Source organism: Chelonia mydas, chromosome 13 (genome assembly GCF_015237465.2).
Source record: "Chelonia mydas isolate rCheMyd1 chromosome 13, rCheMyd1.pri.v2, whole genome shotgun sequence".
NCBI lineage: Eukaryota > Metazoa > Chordata > Testudines > Cheloniidae > Chelonia > Chelonia mydas.
This window is the reverse complement of record NC_051253.2, coordinates 29,495,695-29,517,502: the sequence shown is the minus strand read 5'-3', so window position 1 is coordinate 29,517,502 and position 21,808 is coordinate 29,495,695. Positions and strand designations below refer to the sequence as shown.

At 57.0% G+C, this 21,808-nt stretch overlaps 1 protein-coding gene across 8 annotated transcripts in view; it reads left to right on the top strand.

Annotated features, from left to right (window-relative positions):
* Positions 1–21,808, top strand: part of SOGA1 (suppressor of glucose, autophagy associated 1) — a 90,867-nt gene that overhangs the window by 37,886 nt on the left and 31,173 nt on the right. For 5 of the 8 annotated variants that reach the window (XM_043526627.1, XM_043526625.1, XM_043526626.1 and 2 more), the window contains exons 4-9: positions 3,523–3,585; positions 9,552–10,805; positions 12,258–12,416; positions 15,853–15,978; positions 17,113–17,343; positions 19,054–19,191. In XM_043526627.1, the coding sequence (XP_043382562.1) occupies positions 3,523–3,585; positions 9,552–10,805; positions 12,258–12,416; positions 15,853–15,978; positions 17,113–17,343; positions 19,054–19,191 (1,971 nt within the window). The remainder of the gene's footprint in view (positions 1–3,522; positions 3,586–9,551; positions 10,806–12,257; positions 12,417–15,852; positions 15,979–17,112; positions 17,344–19,053; positions 19,192–21,808) is intronic. The other 3 variants (XM_037915565.2, XM_037915567.2, XM_043526623.1) reach the window with 2 other exon arrangements.

Sequence of the window (21,808 nt, the reverse complement as noted above, 5' to 3'; positions counted from 1 at the left end):
CCTGGGCACCACCTGCGTCTGCCCCTTTAGATGGGGAAAGAATAAAGAACTCTGGGACCCCACCTGAGAGATGGTCCCCGACCTGGGCACCTCACCTGAGCAGAGGAATCTGCCATGCTGCCCCAGGCAGGCAGGAGTCTGCTCAGAACTAACAAAACCCTTGCTCCAGGGAATGACTGGGCAGTGCTGCCTTGTCAGGCCTCACGCTCCTGAACAAGCTGATAGAGAAGCTAATAAATGAGCAGGGTCCAGTTCCTCCTGTTGGCCAAGTAGCTGGACCCTACTGCATCAGGCTCCAGCCCAGGGAATGAGCCAGAGACAACACCTGTTAGTCTGGTGGGCAGGTACAGGTGCCTCCATCCTCATGACATCGGGCCTCTGCTGCAGTGGATGCCTTTGATCAGTAGACAGTCCGATCCCACCTCTAAGTCCCTGCACAGATCAACAGAAACACCCTGAACTGGCTCAGGTCATCGCTCTCGCAGCAAACCCAGAGTGGTGTTATGGGCATCTGAGCAACAGACATGAGTGCTCTGAGCCGTCCCTTCCAGCTCCATCCTCTTCCTCATGTTGCCCTAACTCTGGGGAAGGCCTGTGGTGGTGCAGCCTGGATTGAAGTGCCTGCTCAGCCCCATCTCCCCGCTCACTCAGTGCCTGGCGGAGGTCAGCTAAGCTGCTGAACCCAGGGCAAGCCTGAGGGGATGCTGGTAGGAAGAGAAAGTGCTTTGGTGAGCTTGCTTCCTCTGACATCTGCCCTCAGACTGCTGTGGGTTCCTGGACTCTGTTTAAAGAATCACACTCTGGTGCTGGCATGCTAGCCATGGGAGCGCTGTAAGGACCTGGACAGACTCTGTCTTTGGCCAGTGATGTCAGGCTGGAGCTGGGGGAGCAATTAAGAAATAAAGATGCTGTTTCCATGCAAATCGTGATCAAGACTAAAGCTGGCAGCCAATCCAGGAAGTCTGGCCTGGAACTGGAATGACTGAAGCCGGGAGTGTAGGTGCATGACTGGCTGGCAGGAGCTGCTGGTCTAAGGTGCAACAGAGGAGCTGCCACTGGTTGTGAAGCCCCAGGAAATGCCCTGGGCCAAGGTCATTATTGCTACTCTGGGCCGATGCTGGAACCACACGGGCATTTGCGACATTCTTGGTGGGTGGTGCAGGTCACAGCTTTGCACAGACCACCATGAGCCGGTCAGATACTTGCAGCCCCTCCCGATGTGCTTAGTCACAGTATTGTGTCAAGTAGCCCTGCAAACCACCTCACAGGGTTTGTTCACTCTCTGGCCCCGCCCTGAAGCTGTCAGCGTCTCATTCCTTAGGGAGCCAGCCCCCTCACAGAGCAGCCTGTTGTGAGCACAGTTCCCCTTTGCGCCGATTCCTCCACCAGCTTCCAACCCACTTCCATCACCAGTACAAGGCCTCGGGCCTGATCACCAAAGTCATCAATAGGTCTGGTCCAGCTGTATCGGTCACACTGTCTGCACCCAGCATTTGTCTGGGCAGCTGTCTCTGGATCTGTGGTTTACAGAGCCCAGGGCAGCTCATGATAGAGTGACTTCCCTCCAGGGTGTTAGAACTGCAGGGAGACAGGCCGAAGCGGGTGGCTCCAGAAGGCCTGCAACAGGATTCCTGTACACGTGGAAGTTTTCCAAGTGTGATGATCAGAAGCCAGGGAGGTTTGTGCTGGTGTCCGCTTTACATACTGTGCTGCTGAGAGGTGCCAGGCCGAGCTGTCCTTTATCATCAAAAGAGGGGTAGTAGGAGCAGAAGCTTCCCTTGTGTGCTTCTGCTCCCTGTGCGGTAGAGGGTGCCCCTGGAAACCCTGGGGTGGCAGCATGGCCTAGTGGGTAGAACTGGGAGCTGCAAATCAGGGCTGCTGGCCTCCAGCCCCAGCTGTGCTGCTCTAGTCCATGGCAGACCCTCACTGTGACAGCACTTCCCTGCTTCACTGGAGATTGGTTCAGTACTTGGTGCTCTTCCATCCGCAGAAGCCGGAGGCTGGGAACGCAAGGTATTAAACGAGCTGCCAGCAGCCCCCTTCAGGGGAATCAGATTTCAGAGTAGCAGCCATGTTAGTCTGTATCCGCAAAAAGAACAGGAGGACTTGTGGCACCTTAGAGACTAACAAATTTATTAGAACATAAGCTTTCGTGGGCTACAGCCCACTTCATCGGATGCATAGAATGGAACATATAGTAAGAAGAAATATATATACATACAGATAAGTTGGAAGTTGCCTTACAAACTGAGAGGCTAATTAGTTAAGATGAGCTATTATCAGCAGGAGAAAAAAACGTTTGTAGTGATAATCAAGATGGCCCATTTAGACAGTTGACAAGAAGGTGTGAGGATACTTAACATGGGGAAATAGATTCAATATGTGTAATGACCCAGCCACTCCCAGTCTCTATTCAAACCCAAGTTAATGGGATCTAGTTTGCATATTAATTCAAGCTCAGCAGTTTCTCCTTGGAGTCTGTTTTTGAAGCTTTTCTGCTGCAAAATTGCCACCCTTAAAATCTGTTACTGAGTGGCCAAAGAGGTTGAAGTGTTCTCCTACCGGTTTTTGAAAGTTATGATTCCTGATGTCAGATTTATTCTTGTGCGTAGAGACTGTCCGGTTTGGCCAGTGTACATGGCAGGGGGCATTGCTGGCACATGATGGCATATATCGCATTGGTAGATGTGCTGCACCTTCCCTCCCCTTTAACTACGTCCTTGGCCAAAGTCCATTCAATCAAGCTGGGGACCATGTTGTGATGGGATTTCTCCTAGGCGGCAGCAGTGTGCCTCCATAATTAAGGTTAAGATTTTGTCATGGTTATTTTTAGTAAAAGTCACTGACAGGTCACGGGCAATAACCAAAATTCACGGAAGCTGTGACCTGTCTGTGACTTCTGCTGCTGCGGCTCCATGGTGTCCTCTGCTGCTGCGTGATACCCCCACTGCCCGCAGCAGCTGGAAGCTGCAGGGGAGGGGGGTCTCCCTCCACACACGGCGGCTGGGAGCTGCAGGGTGACCATATTTCCCAAAGAGAAAACAGGACACACCCAGCCACTCACCCAAGGAGCCGCCCTTCCCTTGCGCGAGGCTGTCGCCCATCACTGAAACCCTGAGGAGGCTGTTGCCTGTCGCTGGAACCCTCCCGGGGCCCTGCTAGCTGCCAGCTCGGATCCCTCAGCCCCTGGGGCTGAAGCAGAGAATGTCACGATGACCTTGGTGACATAAACATAGCCTTACCCATAATGCAGTTGGCAGGCATTGGTATTGTTTTTGCAAATGGTTAGATTGACCTAGGTGGCAAAAAGGTCAAAGTTCACATTTTGGGGTTTGTTTTCTGCGTTCAGCAGCCCATAACCGAAGCTGGCAGCAAACGGCAGGGTTCTAGCTCAGGGTGGGGCCCACGGGCGATAGAGCAGTCTCTTGGTGCAAGTGTCTGCATGATATTAAATAACCGAATTCACAAATGCATTGCAGTGTGCAAACGACTCTGCATAACCCTTCTCTCATCTCTTTCCAGAATTCGTTGAAGAAAAGGGGATCTCGTTCTGTGGGGAAGACTGAAAAGAAGCCGTCAGTCCAGGTACCCAGACTGTAGCCAGGCAGGCCCTCCTGGGGCCATGTTGACTATCCATGGCGTTGTAGAACTCAAAGAGCCATGCTCACCCTGTACGTCGCCAGTCCTGGCATAGCAGTAAAACAGTGCACATGGAAGAGTCATGTCTTAATTTGCGTGGCCCTGATGAGTCGAGTGGCCCCTGGGGAATGGTTAGGGTGAAGGGTTTCTAATAAAGGGTTTGGAACGTAGCTCCCGAGACCTGGAACCAGAAGTGCTAAGTGGGTTGGCCAGCCTGCTCAGCCATGGAACGATGCTGGTGCTGCAGAGAGCCACGTAGCTGACTTTCTCTGGGGGCTAGCTGGGGCTCTTCTCTGGAGAACATCCAATGGCTGAGGAGCAAATGGAGCATCTGCCCCAGCAGTGCTCCTACCTGGGACGCTAACGGTCGCTTTTCTAGGGAGTGCTACAGAGTTCATGCTCTCACCCCCACGTGGCTGGGTGGGGAGGCGGATGAGCATATGGCATACTGAGTGATGTGCTCTGTAAGGAATCTCAGCCAGGTCTCCTTGGCTGGAGGGAGGATACTTATCACACAGCTGGAGAGTCAAGCCTGAAGAAATGGGGTGGGGCTCAGAACAGTCCAGACTCCACTGGGGTAACGAGGATTCGTTAACCAGAAAACTACTCAGACCCAGTACATAGCTAAGTGCCCTTGCTTTAGACCTTGGCTCTGGGCCTAGCTGCATGGGATGGATGGGGATTGCATGACGGGGTTGCCTGCAACAGCAGGGGACTGGACCTGATGACCCATGAGGTCCCTTCCAGTTCCACGTCCTGTTCCCGTGTGCCTGGTGGAGAGAGCACCGTGCCTGGCTAGAACAGTGATCCCAGCACCACTTGGGCAGTTTTGACACTCTGAGATATTTAAAAATCCAAGCCAAAGCTCAGCCTGCAGAGAGGGTGCTGTGCCCTGGCTATCGGGTGATTGTGTGTGTCCCATTCACACCTGCCTCTGCATCACGGGCCATTGCACACGGTCATGCTCAGGTATCCATCTTGCTCAGACGGTTTAGTGGGTGCAGCTGAGGTGCCTCTGTCCAACAGTCTCGCCTTGTAAACTTCCCGAACATCATGCACTCTGTATCCCTGCCTTGTGCAGGACACTGGACACGCAGCAGATATGGGCTCTCTCCACTGGTGGAAGGATTTCGTCTCTCAGTGACTGGTGTATTCAGTGGCTTTGACTCTCTAATAACCTGACCGTGGTGCGGAGGTTCAGAGTTGGTGTTGTCACTGCAGAAATGAAAGTAGTTTATTGTTCTTAAAAGCCTCTCTCAAAGGCTGATGTCAGCATTTTAGAGGTAGGAAAGGACTGACCGGTAAAGTCTTCATCGTTCATTGCTCTGGTTTGTCTCCAGCGTCCAAATACTTGATGTTGAGTTCATGAGCTGCATTAGTTAATCCTGAATAACGGTGGAATATCTGAATTACATGTAACCCAAGACACTGGCAGCAATGCCAAGGGGGTTCATTAGAACGATACAATGATACAAAGGAAATAGAATCATAGAATATCAGGATTGGAAGGGACCTCATCTAGTCCAACCAACCCCCTGCTCAAAGTAGGACCAATCCCCAATTTCTGCCCCAGATCCCCTAAATGGCCCCCTTAAGGATTGAACTCACAACCCTGGGTTTAGCAGGCCAATGCTCAAACCACTGAGCTATCCCTCCCCCCAGATAACATGAGTCTGCTGCAGCAGAATGAGTGTTAGAGGACATTTCAATTCATTGGATTGCAGGGTTAAATTTATGGCCCTGCTTAAATCTGCAGTGAGGATAAAATTGGTCTTCCAGGATTTGCGCACACAGATGTCCTCAGTTGGTATAAATCAGCATAGCTACACTGACATCAGATGAGCTGATTTCCACCGGCTGAGGATCTGGTCTGCCATTGTATGTGGGGGCATACCGTGGAGGGCACGCACACAGATTCACACACACGTACAAAGAATTCACTGGAATAGCAGGTATATCTTCCCTGCAGACTTAGGGAAAGGTCCATGTCTCCTGAGAGTTTGTCTCACCCCCATACCTGCGCAGTGAGGATAAATCTGATAATCCACTGCCCACCATGACACACTTGGTGGTGGTTCTGAAATCATTGACCAGGAAGCAGTCTGTGTTTTCCCTTTGCAGGGTGTTTGTGTGTTAGCAGATCTCTCTGGTGGAGGGGACATGCTGAAGAATGGGGGTCTGTTTCTGCTGGTTTCTTTGTCCTTTCATTTGTGGCTTTTCTTCCGTCCTCCCATATTTCATCAGTGGAGGAGCTTGGTCAAGACAACTGGATGTTCCCCAGAGCACACGTCTGTACATGTGTTGAGCACTGTGGTTAATGGTCAGGTGCACCAGTTTGCACGTTTGAGCTGCACTTGGAAACGCTGTCCCCTCTGCCATCTTTGTCCCTCTTAGTGGGAGATGTTCAGGCCTTTGAGAACATCAAAAATATTCTTACAAGTCATTGTTGAGACTGAAATACAAAACCATCCCCACTCCCTCCTAATGAGATACCACAAGGGGCAGAGGGAACAAACACAACACAACTCCAAACCACAGGACATAAACCTCATGTTTCTCAGGCTGTCGTCTTCATGGAGCCAAGAAAGACACATGGCTGCTGCAAAGCTGGGTGAGCTCAGGAGATGGACCCCCAGATTCTTCCGAAATCCCTAGGGTGTGAGCAGTATGCTGGTGTGCAAGGGTGGGCAAAGGGATTAGGCTGTCCATGCTACTGCGCAAATGGGTCTGGGGGACTTGAGGCTCTGCCTCATGTGAGTTATGACCGTCCCTGTCTCAGTACTGTGGGTAAAACTGAAAAGTCCAGCAATTTCTCAGCAAGACTAGTCCCTTCCCGTGATGTGACTGATGTAGGCCGTGACGAGTGCAGCAGGAACACCTAGAGAGATGGCGTTCGTTTCCTCACTTGCTTGTTTCTGGGGGAGGGAGCGCTGTTCATGGGTAAGTCTCAGCACTGCTACTTGTGTGCTATGAGCTATCGCCAGTGACGGCTTTGATTCATGATTGATCGCTGATTTAGAGAGTTCCTGGGGCCACATCCTGCTCACATCTGCCTGGTGTAGTATGAAATGTGACTCTGTTCAAATTAAATGGGTGTTAGGTGGAAATCAGACAGACTGCTATAGGTGGGCTTCCGTCTGTCATCTGAGTGTTCAGAGAGCACCATTCACCGTCACTTCTAGGGGTCTGATGGTTCCAGGCCAGTGGTTTGGCAGTGCTGAGTGTGTTGATCTTCAACACTAAGACTTGAATTTTCTCAAGATCTGAACTCCCATTCAGGCACCTGAGCAAGGGGCAGATTTTAAAAGGGTACCACATCTTGGGTGCTGAGATCTTTTGAAAATCTGGCCAGGTGTGTCCCCATGGGAGCTGCTGGGAGATGTGGGTTTTGAAAGTCTTGCTTTTATTTAGGTGCCCAAATGGAAACCTCTCCTGGAAATCTGCCTCCAACTGAGGGTGCTCAACACTTGAAAATTTGGCCCTCATAGGGTATAGTAAGGGCTATATCCTGTCCTTCGCAGTACACCATTTTTCCACTGATCTGAAATCTGCTGGTGAGCTCCTGCGGAATGTTCTGAGTGAGGCGGAAGGATAACATGAGGCCATCATGCCCACTGCTCTGTCAAGCAGGGGTTTGCGCCCTAGCTTGGGAGCAGGCACCCACCTTTACACTCTGAACGAGGCTGCAGTAAAAAACTCTGTGGGATTTCATAAAGCAGCCTGGGAAGTTTGCAGAGTTAATAGCTACTGCTCATCTGAGGGTGATGCAGGCTCAGGCGTAGCTGTTGAATTTGAATTTTCAAACTGTATTAACCATCTGGAAAAAAGATCTTGACTGCTTCACAGGGCACTCGGTGGGAGGGATTCGTCACCAGTGTGCAGAGTTTTCCCAGGAACACGCTTTCTCCCAGCCCTGAAAACAGGAAATGAAATGCGTTCAATGAGATTTACAACCAACGGACCCTTTGCATGAGGTCATATTCGTGGAGCAAAAAATCCCTAACGCACTTGGGGAGTCCAGGAAAGAAATCTCCAAATTCCTAATGGCTTGGCTTTTGAAAGACTGATGGTAATGAACAGCAGAACTGAGATTTTCCCCTCGGCTGTCTCTCCGGACGTGGAACAGGTCCAGCTTTCCCTGTATTCCACATGCAATGGCTTCATCCCATCTTTCTGGCTTAGTATTTACTGCTGGGTTTTGAGATGGAAGTCGCAGAGTGGAAGTGCTCTCTAGCCCCTCAGGCATCTGATGTCCCCTCCCCACAAGATATGTACTTGGCACTTCTCAGGGAGCACGGTGCTCCTCTGTGTGTCTCCGTCTCTTGGCGTGAGCAGGGGAAGGGGCTCTCCCAAGCTGCTTTGGAAGGCTGACTTGACAGACACCTAGAATCTGTATCAGATCAGCGCTGGCCCTCTACGCCATTGTCAGCCGTGGAGCAGCTCTCGGAGCAGTGGAGTGAATTCCTGCAAAGGGAACGACAGGAAACCTTCCTGAGGGTGGGGAATAGTCACCCCAGGGAACTGGGGGCCTCCCCGCTGCCCCATGGACAAAGTACTAGAGAGCGGTGCTGAGAGGAGCAGCCCAGTTTTGGTCCTTGGGGGAAAGGGGGCGGATGGGACCTATCAGGGTTTCCCCATCTATGCTCATGCAACAAAATTGTGGCATAAAGGGCCAGCTACTTCAGCCGTTGTGTCAGGATGTGGGTGGGACCGTTTCAGTGGCCGTTGGGAGCTGTACAGCAAAAGGCCCAGCTCATTTTGAAAATGTACCTTTGACGTTTCTAGCCCTTAGACAAATGAGATCTGTGTTTGCTGCTGCTAACGTCCGCGGGGATGTATGCAGCACTGTCCGAGAGCACACAGAGCGTCTCTGTGCCCTGCGCGCTCAGTCCAAGCACAGCGAGCACACAGCAGGCTGGGTGGAGTGACGTGCCCAGGGGAGGGAGCGAATGGGAGGCTGTGCTGCTCTGTTTTGAAACAATTGACTCCTGTTGGCTGGGCAGCAGAAGGGAGCCCAGAGGGGGGATTTGTAGCAATCTGAACTAATTCAAAACACTGCCGCACTTGCACAGCAATGCCAGGCTTTCAGGAGGAAACCTGCTTGTGGTTTTTATTCTTCCACATGGAGTCTGACAGCTTGTTCCCCACGCTGCTGAAACAACATTTAGCTCTATTTTATTGGCCCGGTTAGAGTGAAGTGTGAACATCATTTCAGTGCCATGGAGCTTCAGGGGTGTGAATTCCTCCTTGTCAGTTCAGACCAGTTGGGGCCCATCTCCTGTGTGATTAGCTGCTTTCCAGCTCCCTGGGTACCCTTTTCCTGTGTTTGCCACAATTCCATGGAGCCGTATGTCCAGGTATCTGAGGTTTGGTAGGGCCTGTAGGAACTGTCACTCTGCAGACCTGAGGGACAGTTTTCTGACAATGACAGAATGTCAGCTATGGGCCAGTTCACTTAGTTTTTCTCCATGTCAGTGTCCCAAATTAATTCCCAACTTCAAGGGCCGAATTCTGCCCATAGGTTTGAGAGCGCAGCTCCACTTCGTGACATGAGCTCCTGGACTTCTCACGTGCCCAGTGTAACTGAGACAATGAAACCGTTGAGGTAGGCCCATTAATTCTCAATAAACTGCAGTCCATATGAAGCCAAGTCTTGTGCTCCTGGCCTCGTGCTTTGGCTCAGGTGTATGTTAATAAATTACAAATAGGCAGGTTGACTACTTGAACTTTGTAGAGCTGCAAACAATAGGTATTAAAACGCTCTGTCCTGGGAATTATTTGAGGGACATTCTCTGGCCTGTGTTGTACAGGGGGTCAGACTAGATGATCACAATGGTCCTGTGTGGTCTGTGACTCTCATTTTTAACCAGAAGCAGCCTGTTTTCTAATGCCTGTGCCATTTTGGCCCCTAGGAGGACAGCGCAGACCTAAAGTGTCAACTGCATTTTGCGAAAGAAGAGTCGGCTCTGATGTGCAAGAAACTAACAAAGTTAGCCAAGGAGAACGACAGCATGAAGGAGGAGCTGGTGAAATACCACTCCTTGTACGGGGACTTGGAGAGCTCTCTGTCCATAGAGGAGCTGGCGGATTCCCCTCATTCGCGAGAGGCAGAACTGAAGGCCCATCTGAAGCTCGTTGAGGAAGAAGCCAACATCCTGAGTCGGAGGATCGTGGAGCTCGAGGTTGAAAACCGCGGGCTGAGGGCAGAGATGGATGACATGAAGGGACAAGGCGACAGAGAACTGATGGGGCAGGATATCCGGTTTGCTTTCTCCTCCACCAGCTGTGGGGACTCTGGGGAGAGCCAGGTGGAGCTGAGGCGACACCTGCAGTTCGTGGAAGAGGAGGCAGAGCTACTGAGGAGGTCGCTGATGGAGCTGGAAGACCAAAACAAGCTCCTCATGAATGAGCTGAACAAGTACAAGTCTGACCATGACCTGGACATCACCCTGTCAGAGGACAGCTGCTCGGTGATCAGCGAGCCGTCCCAAGAGGAGCTGGCCACAGCCAAGGTGCAGATCAGCGAGCTCAGCGGCAAGGTGAAGAAGCTGCAGTACGAGAACCGCGTGCTGCTGTCTAACCTGCAGCGCTGTGACCTGGCCTCCTGCCAGACCACGAGGCCGATGTTGGAGACCGACGCTGAGGCTGGCGACTCTGCGGACTGCATCCCGACCCCTCTCTGGAGAGAGGTGCCCGTTGGAGGAGAGAATGATGCCAAGGACCGCCCTGAGAGAGGGCCTGGCAACGGCAATGGGAAGTCTCAGGATAACAGCCCCACCCGACTGTTCAAATCCAAGGACTTGGAGACTCTGCTTGGCATCCGGGACCAGGCCGCACTTGTCAGCAAAGCCATTGATGTCTTGATTTCGGACTCCAATGGCTTCACCCCCAGCCTGAAGGTGTGTCTGGACAATGACTGCATGGACCTGGTGCTGAGCGAGCCGGTGGATAACAACAGTGAAAGCACCAGTGACTCCAAGCTGATCAACATGATCTTCGTGAGGCTCCGCGTCCTGCAGCAGGAGCTGAGCTCCTTCATGAGGAAGGTGGATCACATTGGGGACTGCTGGAAAGAGCAGATGGACCCTTTCTCCTTCCTGCCCAGCTGCGGCGCCCAGGACTCTCCCAAAGGAGCACTGCGCAAAGAGCACAGCTCTGACTTCCAGGTAGGGTGTTTTCCATGGCATTGCCGTTCCCGTGCAGTGGTGGTTGCTTTATTTGCCGTGCTGTTTCTCCTGCTTTAACAAAACAAACCCCACCTATAATGTAACCTCCCTTGTGCCTCTCTAGAGTGAATGACAAACTAACAACTCACTGCATGGTAATGAACCCACAGACAAGATAGGACTCTGCTCTAACAGAGTGTGCATAGGGGGAAGGAGCCCTGGAGATGGGGCAGGCAGAGGAACACTGTTTTGGGTCATCATCACTTCAGAACTCTTGGGGCGTGGGCTGGCTGACACGGAGCCTGTCCCCAGCCACAGGTGAAGGGCTCTCAAGTACAGTCCTACCTCAGCATGCCCAGGGTCCATCCCAGGTGACTGCACTGTTCTGCAGACCCAGCAATAGCTGCCCGGTCTGATGCCAGATTCCTGTCATGGTGAAACATCCCCAAGTGAGCTCAGACCCTATCTAAGCGAGGCAGGAGGCTCATGTGAAATCGGCACAGTGCATGGGAGAGAGGGCAAGGGGTGCTGTCCTGGGTCTCCAGGATCCCGGTGGCACCCCACCTAACAGCCATTCTTTGGGAGAGAACTTCCCAGCCCCTTTGCTAAGTGCTGCAGAGAGAGCCCATGAGCAAGAGACTCCAGAGTGAAGATCTGAAAGGCAAATTTCAGTAAGACTCTGAGCATGTCCTCTTGTCCCTGGGGAGCAGCCCCTCCATGCTGCTGGAGCAACAGGATGCGGCTTGTCCCAAAGCACGCAGTCCCCTCGAGATGCATGGCGGCGCTCCCCTTAAGGAGCGTCTCCAGCAGCACCATCTCCTCACGGCATAGACCCTTGGCCACCACCATCCAAAATCTGTCCTGCTGGGAATGTGCCAAAAACCCTGGGTTCACGCTGTTCCCCAAACCAGCCAGCTCGCTCCCCCTCACCTCCCCCGCCCCCACCCCGAGCTCCACATCACCCAGACCAGCCCATGTGCAGCAGGAGGAGGGGGACCATAGTTGAGAATTTGCAGACTGCCAGGGGAGGGTAGAGGGCTCCGGGCTCTGAAGAGGGAGCAGATTTCCAGAGGTGGCCGGGTGGCAGTGCCCCTTTCCGAAGCACACTCTCATTTGTTCAGAGTTCTATTTTCCTGCATGCTGCTGGGTTTTAGTCCAACCCAGCCCAAGCCCCACCCCACCAGTCACTGCATGGCACCATAACTGGGGTTTGCATATTTTTCCCCTCTCTCTCTCTCCCCCACCCCAAACAATCCAGCCCACGTGTCTCCTCATCCTGTGTTTCCTTTTGTTTTCCACATTGTCTTATGCCACTGTGCTGAAGCTCCTCTTCCTCTTCATCCTTTTTGTTGTCTTGTAGTTCTTTGCTGTTTCTGAGACCCATTGTTTTGTCTGTTTTTCTTTTCTTCCTGCCCTTTTGGTTTGTTCTCATTAACTTGCCCATGCATGCAGCAGCCAGACTTTAGGGACGGCCCAGACTGGGACGCCGCGGGGAGCCGGCCCCCTGACCTGTACCGCAGCAACAACGCCATGGACGTGGACCCCAGTGTGAAACTCCCCAGGAATTACAAGCCCTACCGACCTGACGAGAACGACTCCTATGTCACCGAGGTAGGTGAGCAGAGGGGGCGGGAGCTCCCCGCCCTGCAGAAGATGAGCCTGGCCTAGGAGATGCTGAGTCAGCGGGGGGAGGGGGAAGGCCAGAAGATGTGAAAGGGGAGGCACTGATGTGGGGCAGGGGTGGCTTTGCTGGGGCCCTTGGGGATCTGCCATGGGAGAGCTCTCGGCACTTGTGTTCAGCAGGCCCTTGGCCCAGCTGGGTGAGAGGGAGCATGGGCCCACAGGGCTGCTGGATCACTCTGAAAGCTGCTTTCTGGAGCTTGCCCGATGTGGGTGGGGAGAGCTCCCCTCTCTCTGTGGTAAATGGGGTGACGGGGGAGAGCACTGCTGAGCTAGTGGGGCAATGGGGCAGACTCCTTCCAGAGAGCAGAGACTCCAGCTAGCAGGCTGTGTCCTTCCCCATGTGCCAGCACCACCTGGAGAGGAGCCGGTTGTCCTGGGAGGAGAGGAGGCTGTGGGATCCCGGGCTGCCATAAAGCCCTGCAGCCCCTCTCGTGTCTTGAAGCTCAGCCAGCTGGTGATATGGGCACTGCAGGCACGCTGCTCCCAGCAGGACCACTTCCCTAAGCAGACAGGCACAGTGCAGTCAGAGCCCAGTGCTCACGAGAGGGACAAGCAGCATCAACCTGAGTGTCCCTAAAATGCACCTGACTCATGCATGATGGGTCTGTGTCTGTTAGCTGCTGTGGAGGATGGGGCTTCCCCCTCTCGCTATCTCCCACCTCTTTGCCCAGATTGCCCTGGGTCTGTCTGACGCGGGGAGGGGTTCTGGTTGCTTCTCCACAGGCAGGAAAGTGCTGCCGGCCCCAAACGAGGAGTGCCTTGCCAAGAGAGCTCCCCGTGCTTTCTGCAAGCTGCCCACCCAGTGCTCCGTCTTCCTGACATGAAGCCTGGGGTAACTGGCTTTCCACAAGCTCTGGGAAACGTGTTCACATCCTGTCTCTGAGCCGCCTCCTCTGTGCCACGGGCTTTGTGCTCCTCTGGCACAGCAACTTCGGTGTTACCCTCTGCTGAGCCAGGCTGCGGGTTTGTTGCCAGGTTTAGCCCCCGACCCAGGGTGGTTTCATGCTTTTGTTTCCAACTCCCGAGGTATCCATGGACCTAGCTCTTCTGCAGAGCGTGTGGAATAGTCTGTGCGTGTCTCAAGAGCAGCCTTGTAGAGCACGTGGTACACTTCCGTAGCAGCTGCTCAGGTTGCAAGGCAGAGCTGTAACAAATTTGAAAGACCAGTTCCCTCCTCGTTTCAGCTCCATGTGTGGTTTGCAGCAGGGACATGTAACTAGGTGGAGGTTTAATTTGCCCCGAAGCTAACTCTGGGTTGGCTGGAAAGCCAGACAGTTTGGCCTTTGTGGCAGAAGATGGAGCCATGACTGACTGAGAAGCCCTGCCTCTCCCCTCCCCAGTCACTGCCCCAGAGCTCGGGTCAGGGCACTCACAGCATGGCCCTGCCTCAGGCACAGCCAGCAGGGCTCTGCTCCCTGGTCCTACCTCCTCTGCCCAAGGCGCCGCTGGCGTGATTGGCAGCTTGGTCCATCCCCGTCCCCTCTGACTGGCATTTCTGTGCTGCTGGGCCCAGTGCCCTCAGCTGCCCCCATTGTCCCTGTGCAGCAGGCATGAGCCCTGACACTTGTCTTGGGCTACTGGGTAGTAGGGTTTTCCCCAGCCTGGCCGAAGAGGGTTTCCCCACCCTCTTAGCACTCTTCCCCCCCGGCCCACACACACACCCCTGCCGAGGCTGGGAGCTGCTGCCCTGCTGAACCCACCTGCTCTTCGTTTCCTGCTCGGCCTGACTGTTCAGGAGGGACTGCTGTTCACAGCACCCTGCCTGCTGCTGCCTCAGCTCCCCTGCAGCCCCAGTGGTGGGCACCCTAGGGCAGGCATGGATCTGGCTCTGTGTGATGTTTCCGCCAGCTTAGTACTAGCTCTGTGGCCCTCCCCTCCCCTGGTAGGGGGCGTGCTGGAGCGGGAGGGGAATGGCTCCAGGTATTCTGTACCACTGCAGCAGTGACACAAGGCAGGGCCTGCACTGGAGGCCTCCCCAGCTCCTGGCTGCCCCTCAACAGGGGGGAGACAAACTGCCCCCCCGGGCCTGCACTGGCCAGTTTCTCCAGAGCAGGATCTGCGTTCTGAGCTGCCTTGGCATGAATCTCATTGCTGCCTTTCCACGAAGCGGCGTGTTCCTGGCAGGCTGGCTCTGCTGATGGGAATCTCTGTACAAACTGGTGCCGTGTGTCTGTGCCCTGGCCTCCGGGTGCACGGTCCTGCTCCGCAACCGGCTGGTGGCTGGAAACCTTGAGCTGTGCCACCTGGCACGCTGCTCCCCGCACAGTCCCACAAGCAGCTGCAGTTCCTGCGTAGGGCTGAGCTCCGTGAGCTGGAGGGCCCGTCAGACCCGGGGAGGGCAGAGCCTTGGGAAAGGTTGGAGCGGTTGGCCTGGGGCTGCGGATCCCGGGGGGCCCCAGCTCCCACACGAGTGGGTGCGGGACACCCAGCCAGCAGTGGGGCTGTTGGCTCCGTTGGTCTGAACTAATCAAGGTCCAAACATGGGAAAAGGGTCTTTAAAAAGTGGGGCTGGGACCCCAATGGCAGGGGACGGGCCCAATGGCTCACTAGAGGTCCTGTCCCTCCTTAGGGATCCTGTGAGCAGCCACCTACTGCCAGGCATGTCCAGTGACCCTTGGAGGGACGGGTCCACTGGGCGAGCAGAGCTGCTGGAAAGGAACTTTCCAAGAGGCCAGTTCACACCCCAGCCTCCAGCATGTCTCCTCCAAGCACTGCTTACGGGAGCGCTGTCCTTGTACCACCCCTCAGCTCCTGTGCCAGGCCCGGTGTCTCCGAGCTGCTCCCTTAGTGCGGTGTGGCTCTGCGGCTAAACCGAGAGGGCTTTGGTTAGGGGCCCCGGCCTTTCCAAACCACTGCTTGGCAGCAATGGCGTGAGCTCACCCCATCCCAGCAGCAGCATGATCAGGGCTGGGGCCTTTCTGCTCTCGTATGCCCAGGAGCAGTGGCTGCCGTGAGGCCCCAGTACAGCAAACAGCCACCTGCCCCAGGCTCCAAGTCCCTGTGTGCCTGTCTGCAGCTCCTCCCAGCTGCGCGCCGCAGGGTCTATGGGCCTACGGGCCTTGGCTGGCTAGTGAACCTGGCGGGGAAGGATGTGGCTTCCCCATTTTAAAGCTGGCTCGGCTGCGGCATAGAGAGGGGAAGTGATGAGCTCAAGGTCACGGCATGTGTCAGGAGCAGAGTCCAAGAGTGCAGCCTCTGAGCCCCCTCCTCTGTCCCTTGGCCGGGGTGGAGCCCAGGAGAACTGTATCCACCGTCCCCTCCAACGCACTCGCGCCAGCTCCTGGGCCTTGTTCTCCAGGGGAGAGGAACGAGGCCTGGGCATGGCGGAGTGCCAGGGGACTGACTCTGTCCGCTGCCCATGCAGATCAAGGAGCTGCAGCTGGTGCTGGCTGAAGCCAACGAGAGCCTGCGGGGCCTTCAGGAGCAGCTCACCCAAGAGAGGCAGCTGAGGAAGGAGGAGCTGGAGGACTTCTCCCAGAAGATCTGCCAGGTCAGTGAGAGGCACCGCAGGGAGCTGCTGCAGCGGCCAAGTGGGGTCTATGCCATGACTGCCTGCCCCTGCCTGGGGTGGGGGTAACTGGAGGCAGCCAAGAGCCAGGCTGGGCCTTGGGGATAGTCACAGACCTTGGAGGAGACAAGCCCAGAACCGCACCCCACTCCCACCACCTCCTGGGCAGGCACGAGGCAGCCACTGCCTGCCCCATCTGCTGGGGGAGAAGGGGAGTCTCCATGAGAGCTTGGGCTGTCAGCTCCTTCAGAGGAGTGTGCATCACCCAGGGCTCCCCGCGACTCGAACCCATCTCCCCCCAGCGCTGGCAGAGCTGTGCCACAGCCTCACCTTGAGACCTTCAGCATGCCTGGGGCCCGTGGGATCACCCCTTCCCCCAGCCCACCAGTGTGCCTGGGGCCCGTGAAATGACTCCTTCCGCCCCCCGACCAGCGCACCCGGAGTCCTCAGGATTGCCCTCTTCCCCCGCCCACAAGCATGCCCATGGGATCAGCCCCCACCCCTGCAGCATGCCCAGGGCCTGCGGGATTGCCCTCTCCCAGTGCCCACCAGTGCACCTGGGGCCCTTGGGATCCCCACAGCGTGCCCAGGGCCAGCAGGATCACTCCCTCCCTCCCGCCCCCAGCACACTCGCGGGATCATCCCCTCCCTCCCCTGCCCACTAGCGTTCCTGGGGCCTGCGTGATCCTCTCCCCTCCATCCACCAGCGTTCCTGGGACCCCCGGCCCACTAGCGTGCCCAGGGCTCGTGAGGGGCGCACACACGCCCCATAGCCTGTCATCAGGGCAATCATCCAACATGTCCGTATTTCTCCCCCCTCCCCGCTGTTGCTCCCCACAGCTCCCTGGCACAGCACCACTATCTCCAGAGCCAGGTGACCCTGCTCTGAGCGCCCCTGGGACAGGACTGGGCCCTCCCTCTTCCACCGCTGCTGTCCCGGTGCCCATGAGGCCAGGGAATGAGTGACAGCCCTAGGAGCTCTGCTCCAGTCTCAGCCCCTCCCCACCAGGGGCCTGATCCCCCAGTCCCGCCACCTGTGCAGATCCTGCAGCAGCACCCACTGGGGGCCCTCGCGCGGCCCAGGGGAGGGTCCTTCTCACAGTGGCTCTCCCCCAGCTGCGGGAAGACCAGCAGAAGGCTCTCCTGAGGCGGGAGTTTGAGCTGCAGAGCCTGAGCCTCCAGAGGCGGCTGGAGCAGAAGTTCTGGAGCCAGGAGAAGAACCTCCTGGTGCAGGAATCCCAGCAATTCAAGCAGAATTTCCTGCTTCTCTTCATGAAGCTCAAGTGGTTCCTCAAACGCTGGAGGCAGGGGAAGATCCTCCACAGTGAGGGCGATGGCTTCTTGGAGGTAGGGCATGCTGCCTGGCCTGCGTGCCATGGGGGTCCCTGCTGCAGCCAGGAGCTCCCATCCATAGTCTGCCGGGTACTGGGCTGCACTGTCCCAACTGGAGAGGAGACCTGCAGCAGAGTCTGGGCAGGCAGGTGGCATGGAGTGGAGCCTATTCCAGCCTTTGTGACCCTATGCATAGATATGCAGCCTGCAGAGCCTGTGGGTCGCAGCCCAGGAGGGAGCTCGGCATGCTGGGACCCGCAGTCTCTGGGCTATCAGCTGGGTAAAGTCAGCGTTGCCAACCCCCATCACTTCCAGCCTGGGGAGGGTCCCTGTAGGGACAGTGGGGGTCAGTCTGGCTTAGCCGTTCCTTCCTCTCTCACACTGGACTGCGGATGAGGTGCCACCTGGTGCCACCCGCACGCTCTGCAGCCCCCTAAGAGTCCTGCTCATTTAACACAGGTCACTGCAGGGACCAGCTGCTGGGCAGTAAAGTCTGCAGTGTCCTGAGGTGAAGGGCCCCGTGGCCCATTGCTGAGCCAGCTACTCCCTGCCCTGTGCTCTGTCCTGGGTGGTTTCCTGCGTCTGGGCTGACATCTCACCCCAGACTCAGCGGGTTCCGAAAGGCCCCAGGCTTAGGCTGTGCATGGGGACACCTGGGCAGTGCCGGCCAGGGTCGGCCTGCGCTGGATCCTGCCCCCTTTTCTGCAGCAGAAGGGAGGCTGGGCAGCTTGGCGCAGGGGGAGGCATGGGAGCAGCATGGAGACGTGGGAGCCACAGCAGGGCTAATGGCCCATCGCCTTGTGTGTCCATTGTTCTGTGGGCAGAGGTGGTGCCTGGCACAGGGTTTTTCTGGTGGGGGCATGCTGCTCTCAATGGTGCTGGCTGCTGGAAACCTGCTGGCTGTTACACAATGTCAGCTTGCACTCAGCTCCCCAGCAATGGTCACGTGCTAGGGAGGAGGTCACAGGGCAGGAAGCAGGAGAGTCCGGAGTCAGTGCAGGTCAGCCCTCAGACTCCAGTCCTGCATCCAAGCAGACAGGCCAGGGCCTGTTAGTCTGCGGGCTGCACCTCTGCATCATTACTGTTCCTGCGCACGTCCATGAGACGCCCATCTACATGCCAAGCCAGGGCAGCTGCTCCCTGCTCTAATGCCAGTTAAGTGCATAGCTGCCCCTCGGGGAAGCTTGCCCAACACCTGTCTGTGCCGAGCCCGAGTCTCTCGCTTCTCTGAGCACTAAACGTCTTCACAAACGAGAACAAACGACGTGCACAGAGTGTGCTGCCTCTGGCCGGCAGCAACTGTGTCTGAGGCTTGGTAACAACAGCCTCATTATGGCCCGGCCTTGTGCTGAGGCCAAAAGATGACTCTGTGCCCTGGCACGAGGCTGCAGTTTCTGGTGCCTGGTATGGAAGAGCCAGAAACATGAGCTGGGGAGGTGCTGAGACCAGATCACCCCCACCCCACAGCTCTGCTGAAGGCCCTCAGTCCACGCATGCAGCTCCTCCGTTATTCCAGTCCTGGGCCCCGCACACAGCTCTCCTGGTGGCCCTCCATCCCAGCTCGCAGTCACCCCCTATCCCTGGGCTCTGTTGGGTACAGGCAGCCATGGGTGCCAGCTTCTCACTGCCCCAGGGCCCCTTCCCCCCACTCCCCTGGGCCAGGAGCCCCTCGTCTGCCCGTGGCTGGAGGCTGAGGGGGACCATTGTATCTTGTTGTGCTTCCAGGTGAACAGCATGAAAGAGCTGTACCTGCTGATCGAGGAGGAGGAGCTCACCCCACAGCAGCAGGCCGATAACAAGACGTGTGCCGGAGACACCTGGACCCAGAACACGGTGAGCTGGGACCCTGGCACACCTGCTGCGATGAGCTTGGAGGGGGAGGGGGGGGGGGCAAGTGCTCTGTAGTCTCTGGGCTCAGCCCGGCTCCCCGGGCACAGGCTGGTGCCTGGCTCTAGCGAAGAGCGAGCGTAGAGACTGGGCGTGTTTGTGGGCAGGGTGCCTCACATCCCCCCTTCCTTTCCCACTCCGTTCTCGTTTCCCGGGAGCCAAGCACACCCAGGATCAGGAGGCTGTGCAGGGCCAGGCTGAGGCGGGAGGGTGCTGTTTCCCTGGGACCTCAGGCAGCCCGGGGCCCTGTGCGTGTCTGCTGCAGCAGCCCCTCAGTCCTGCCATCCCGGCCCCTCTCCTGGGCTGGCAGAAGGGACTGCGGGTCGGTGTGCTGCACCCCAAGCCCAGCACCAATGGCCTGGTCACAGTCAGACTCTGCTGCCCAGGCAGTGAGGCCAGAAGCCCTGATGTGTGCTGGGGGCCGGGGCCAGAGCTGCAGTGCAGGCTGCTCCTGCTATCTGTAAGCATTGGGGATTGATCGGAAAGTGTTAATGCCGCGCAGACGAGCCGAGGGAGCCCCTGAACCCGGTGACGTGGCTCCCGGTGCCTGCAGGAATGTGGGTGTTCCTCAGAGAGCAGGGGCTGCAGATCCTGTGCAGGGGTGGGCAGGTCTGTACTGGAAACATCACCCGCTGCTGGGGGCTGTGGGGAGACGTTCATAGGGGTGGAAGTGAGGCTGAGTGGGGGATGTCTCTGAGCCTGCCCCAGCTGAGGCCCATGGGCTCGGGTCCATGTTTACATTGGAGAGCAGCAGCCATCCAGATGTCTGTGTTTAGCCCTTGTAAGGCAGAAGCTGGGTGGGGAGGGAGCCTGCATGCAGCTTCTCGACTGGGCTCTGAGGGACACCGCAGTGCGGGGCACCTGTCACCAGCTCCCCGCACCACCAGGACGTCCCATAGCGGGCAAACAGGGCAGCTGGCTGTGGGGTAAGCTCTGGCTGGCCGGAGACTCTGTGCTGGGCCCCGGGGCTGGCTGGAGTCTCTACACTGGGGCATTACGCTTTCTGTGTCGTGTAGAGCAAGGGGCTGGGCCTAACCAGCAAACTGCAGGCCTAGCTTGCGGCAGAGCCGCTGTGTCCTGTGGGCTCCAGCTTCCTGCTGCTCTGTCTGCTGAGAACAAGGTGCGCTTGAAGCCTGGCTCCTTACTATGAAAGACACAGCGTCTGGGTGTAGCCGGCAGTACAAAGGAGCCTGAACTTCCCATCCCTGGGGCTGCACACCTGGCTGCCCGGGATCTCACAGCGGAAGTGCCAATGAAGAGACACCCTCCTCCCCGCCTTCAGCGTGTGTGAGGCTCTGCTGGGAGCTTCCGTGGAGTGTGCCAGCCTGCATGCCCCTTTGCCCCTGTTCTGCAGACATTCCTCCTCTTCTCTGATCCTCCAGGGACGAACAGGGGTGTTGGGAGAGGCCCTGAGGCTGGCCTCCCAGCCACCCGGCAGGCCTGGCCTTCCTGAGATGGCGGCTGGGTGAGCTCAGTGGGCAGGGCCAAGTTCTGCAGGAACAGGCCCCTGCTGCAGCTTCCTCGGGCCCTTCCGCTTGTGGGGTTGGGGGAATGGCCTCTCACCCTCCTCACAGGCCAGGGAGGGGGTAGCCTCTACATGCTGACCCCAGGGTGGCTAGCAGGGGTCCCTGCACCGTTTCCCAGCCTTCTGCCCCGGAACTGCTCCAGCAGGGGTGGGGCGGCAGGTGGAAGCCAATGGGCACTGAGAGCGGGTGGCGGTGGGACACTGAGCTGCTCCGGCAGGAGCGGGGAGCTGGACGGCGGGCGGAAGCCAATGGGCACTGAGAGCGGGTGGCGGTGGGACACTGAGCTGCTGCTGGGCTGAGTCACGTTCTCCAAACTGGTGCCAGGCGAAGGGGAGAGGACAGCTCCCTGGAGGCTGGCGGTGCTGCCGAGGGAGCCCCTAGGCATTCCCCAGGACTCCTCTGCAACCTGGCAGCTTCACAGGGCGGTGGGAGGGAGGGTTGGAGCCCAGTGAACGGGGCAGGGGCTGCAGCCGTTTCCTGCCCTGGCGTTTGCTGGTTCTCCAACCTGACTGCCTGGGCGCAGCAGAGATGGAGGAACACTGGCCTGCTGCACACGGCAAGGACTCTCCGAGCCCTCCAGCAGCTGGCCAAGGTCCTTCTCCCCTTTGTGTGAGGGGGACTAGGGTGGGGGGGATTTGTGCAGCTCTGTCTCCCAGTCCTGTGCTCTGCCCTCCCAACGCTGCAGCCTACTGGCCTGAAGGGGCTCGGGGTTACTTCCATGTCCCCTCTCCCATGGGGTCGTCATCCTCAGCAGGGGGTTTCTATGGCAGGTTTGAGGACCATGAAATGAATCCGGTGTGTATTGCAGGGTGCAGCTGGAGTGCTGGACTGGAGTGAACCTTCCTCCCCCAGGTCCCAAGGCTGGCGGGGTGGGGACTGGACAGCCAGCTGGCCCCATTGTTGCTGAACTGGCTGTAGGGCAAGGCACATTCTTGAAACTCAATCCACGGGAGGAGGCAGCCCAGCCTAGACCAGACCCCTGGGGCCAGCAGAGCTGCCTCTCCCTGTCCTCGCTGCTTGGCATAGACAGACACTGGGCCCGTGGAGCCCTGCGCCTGCGGCTCCGG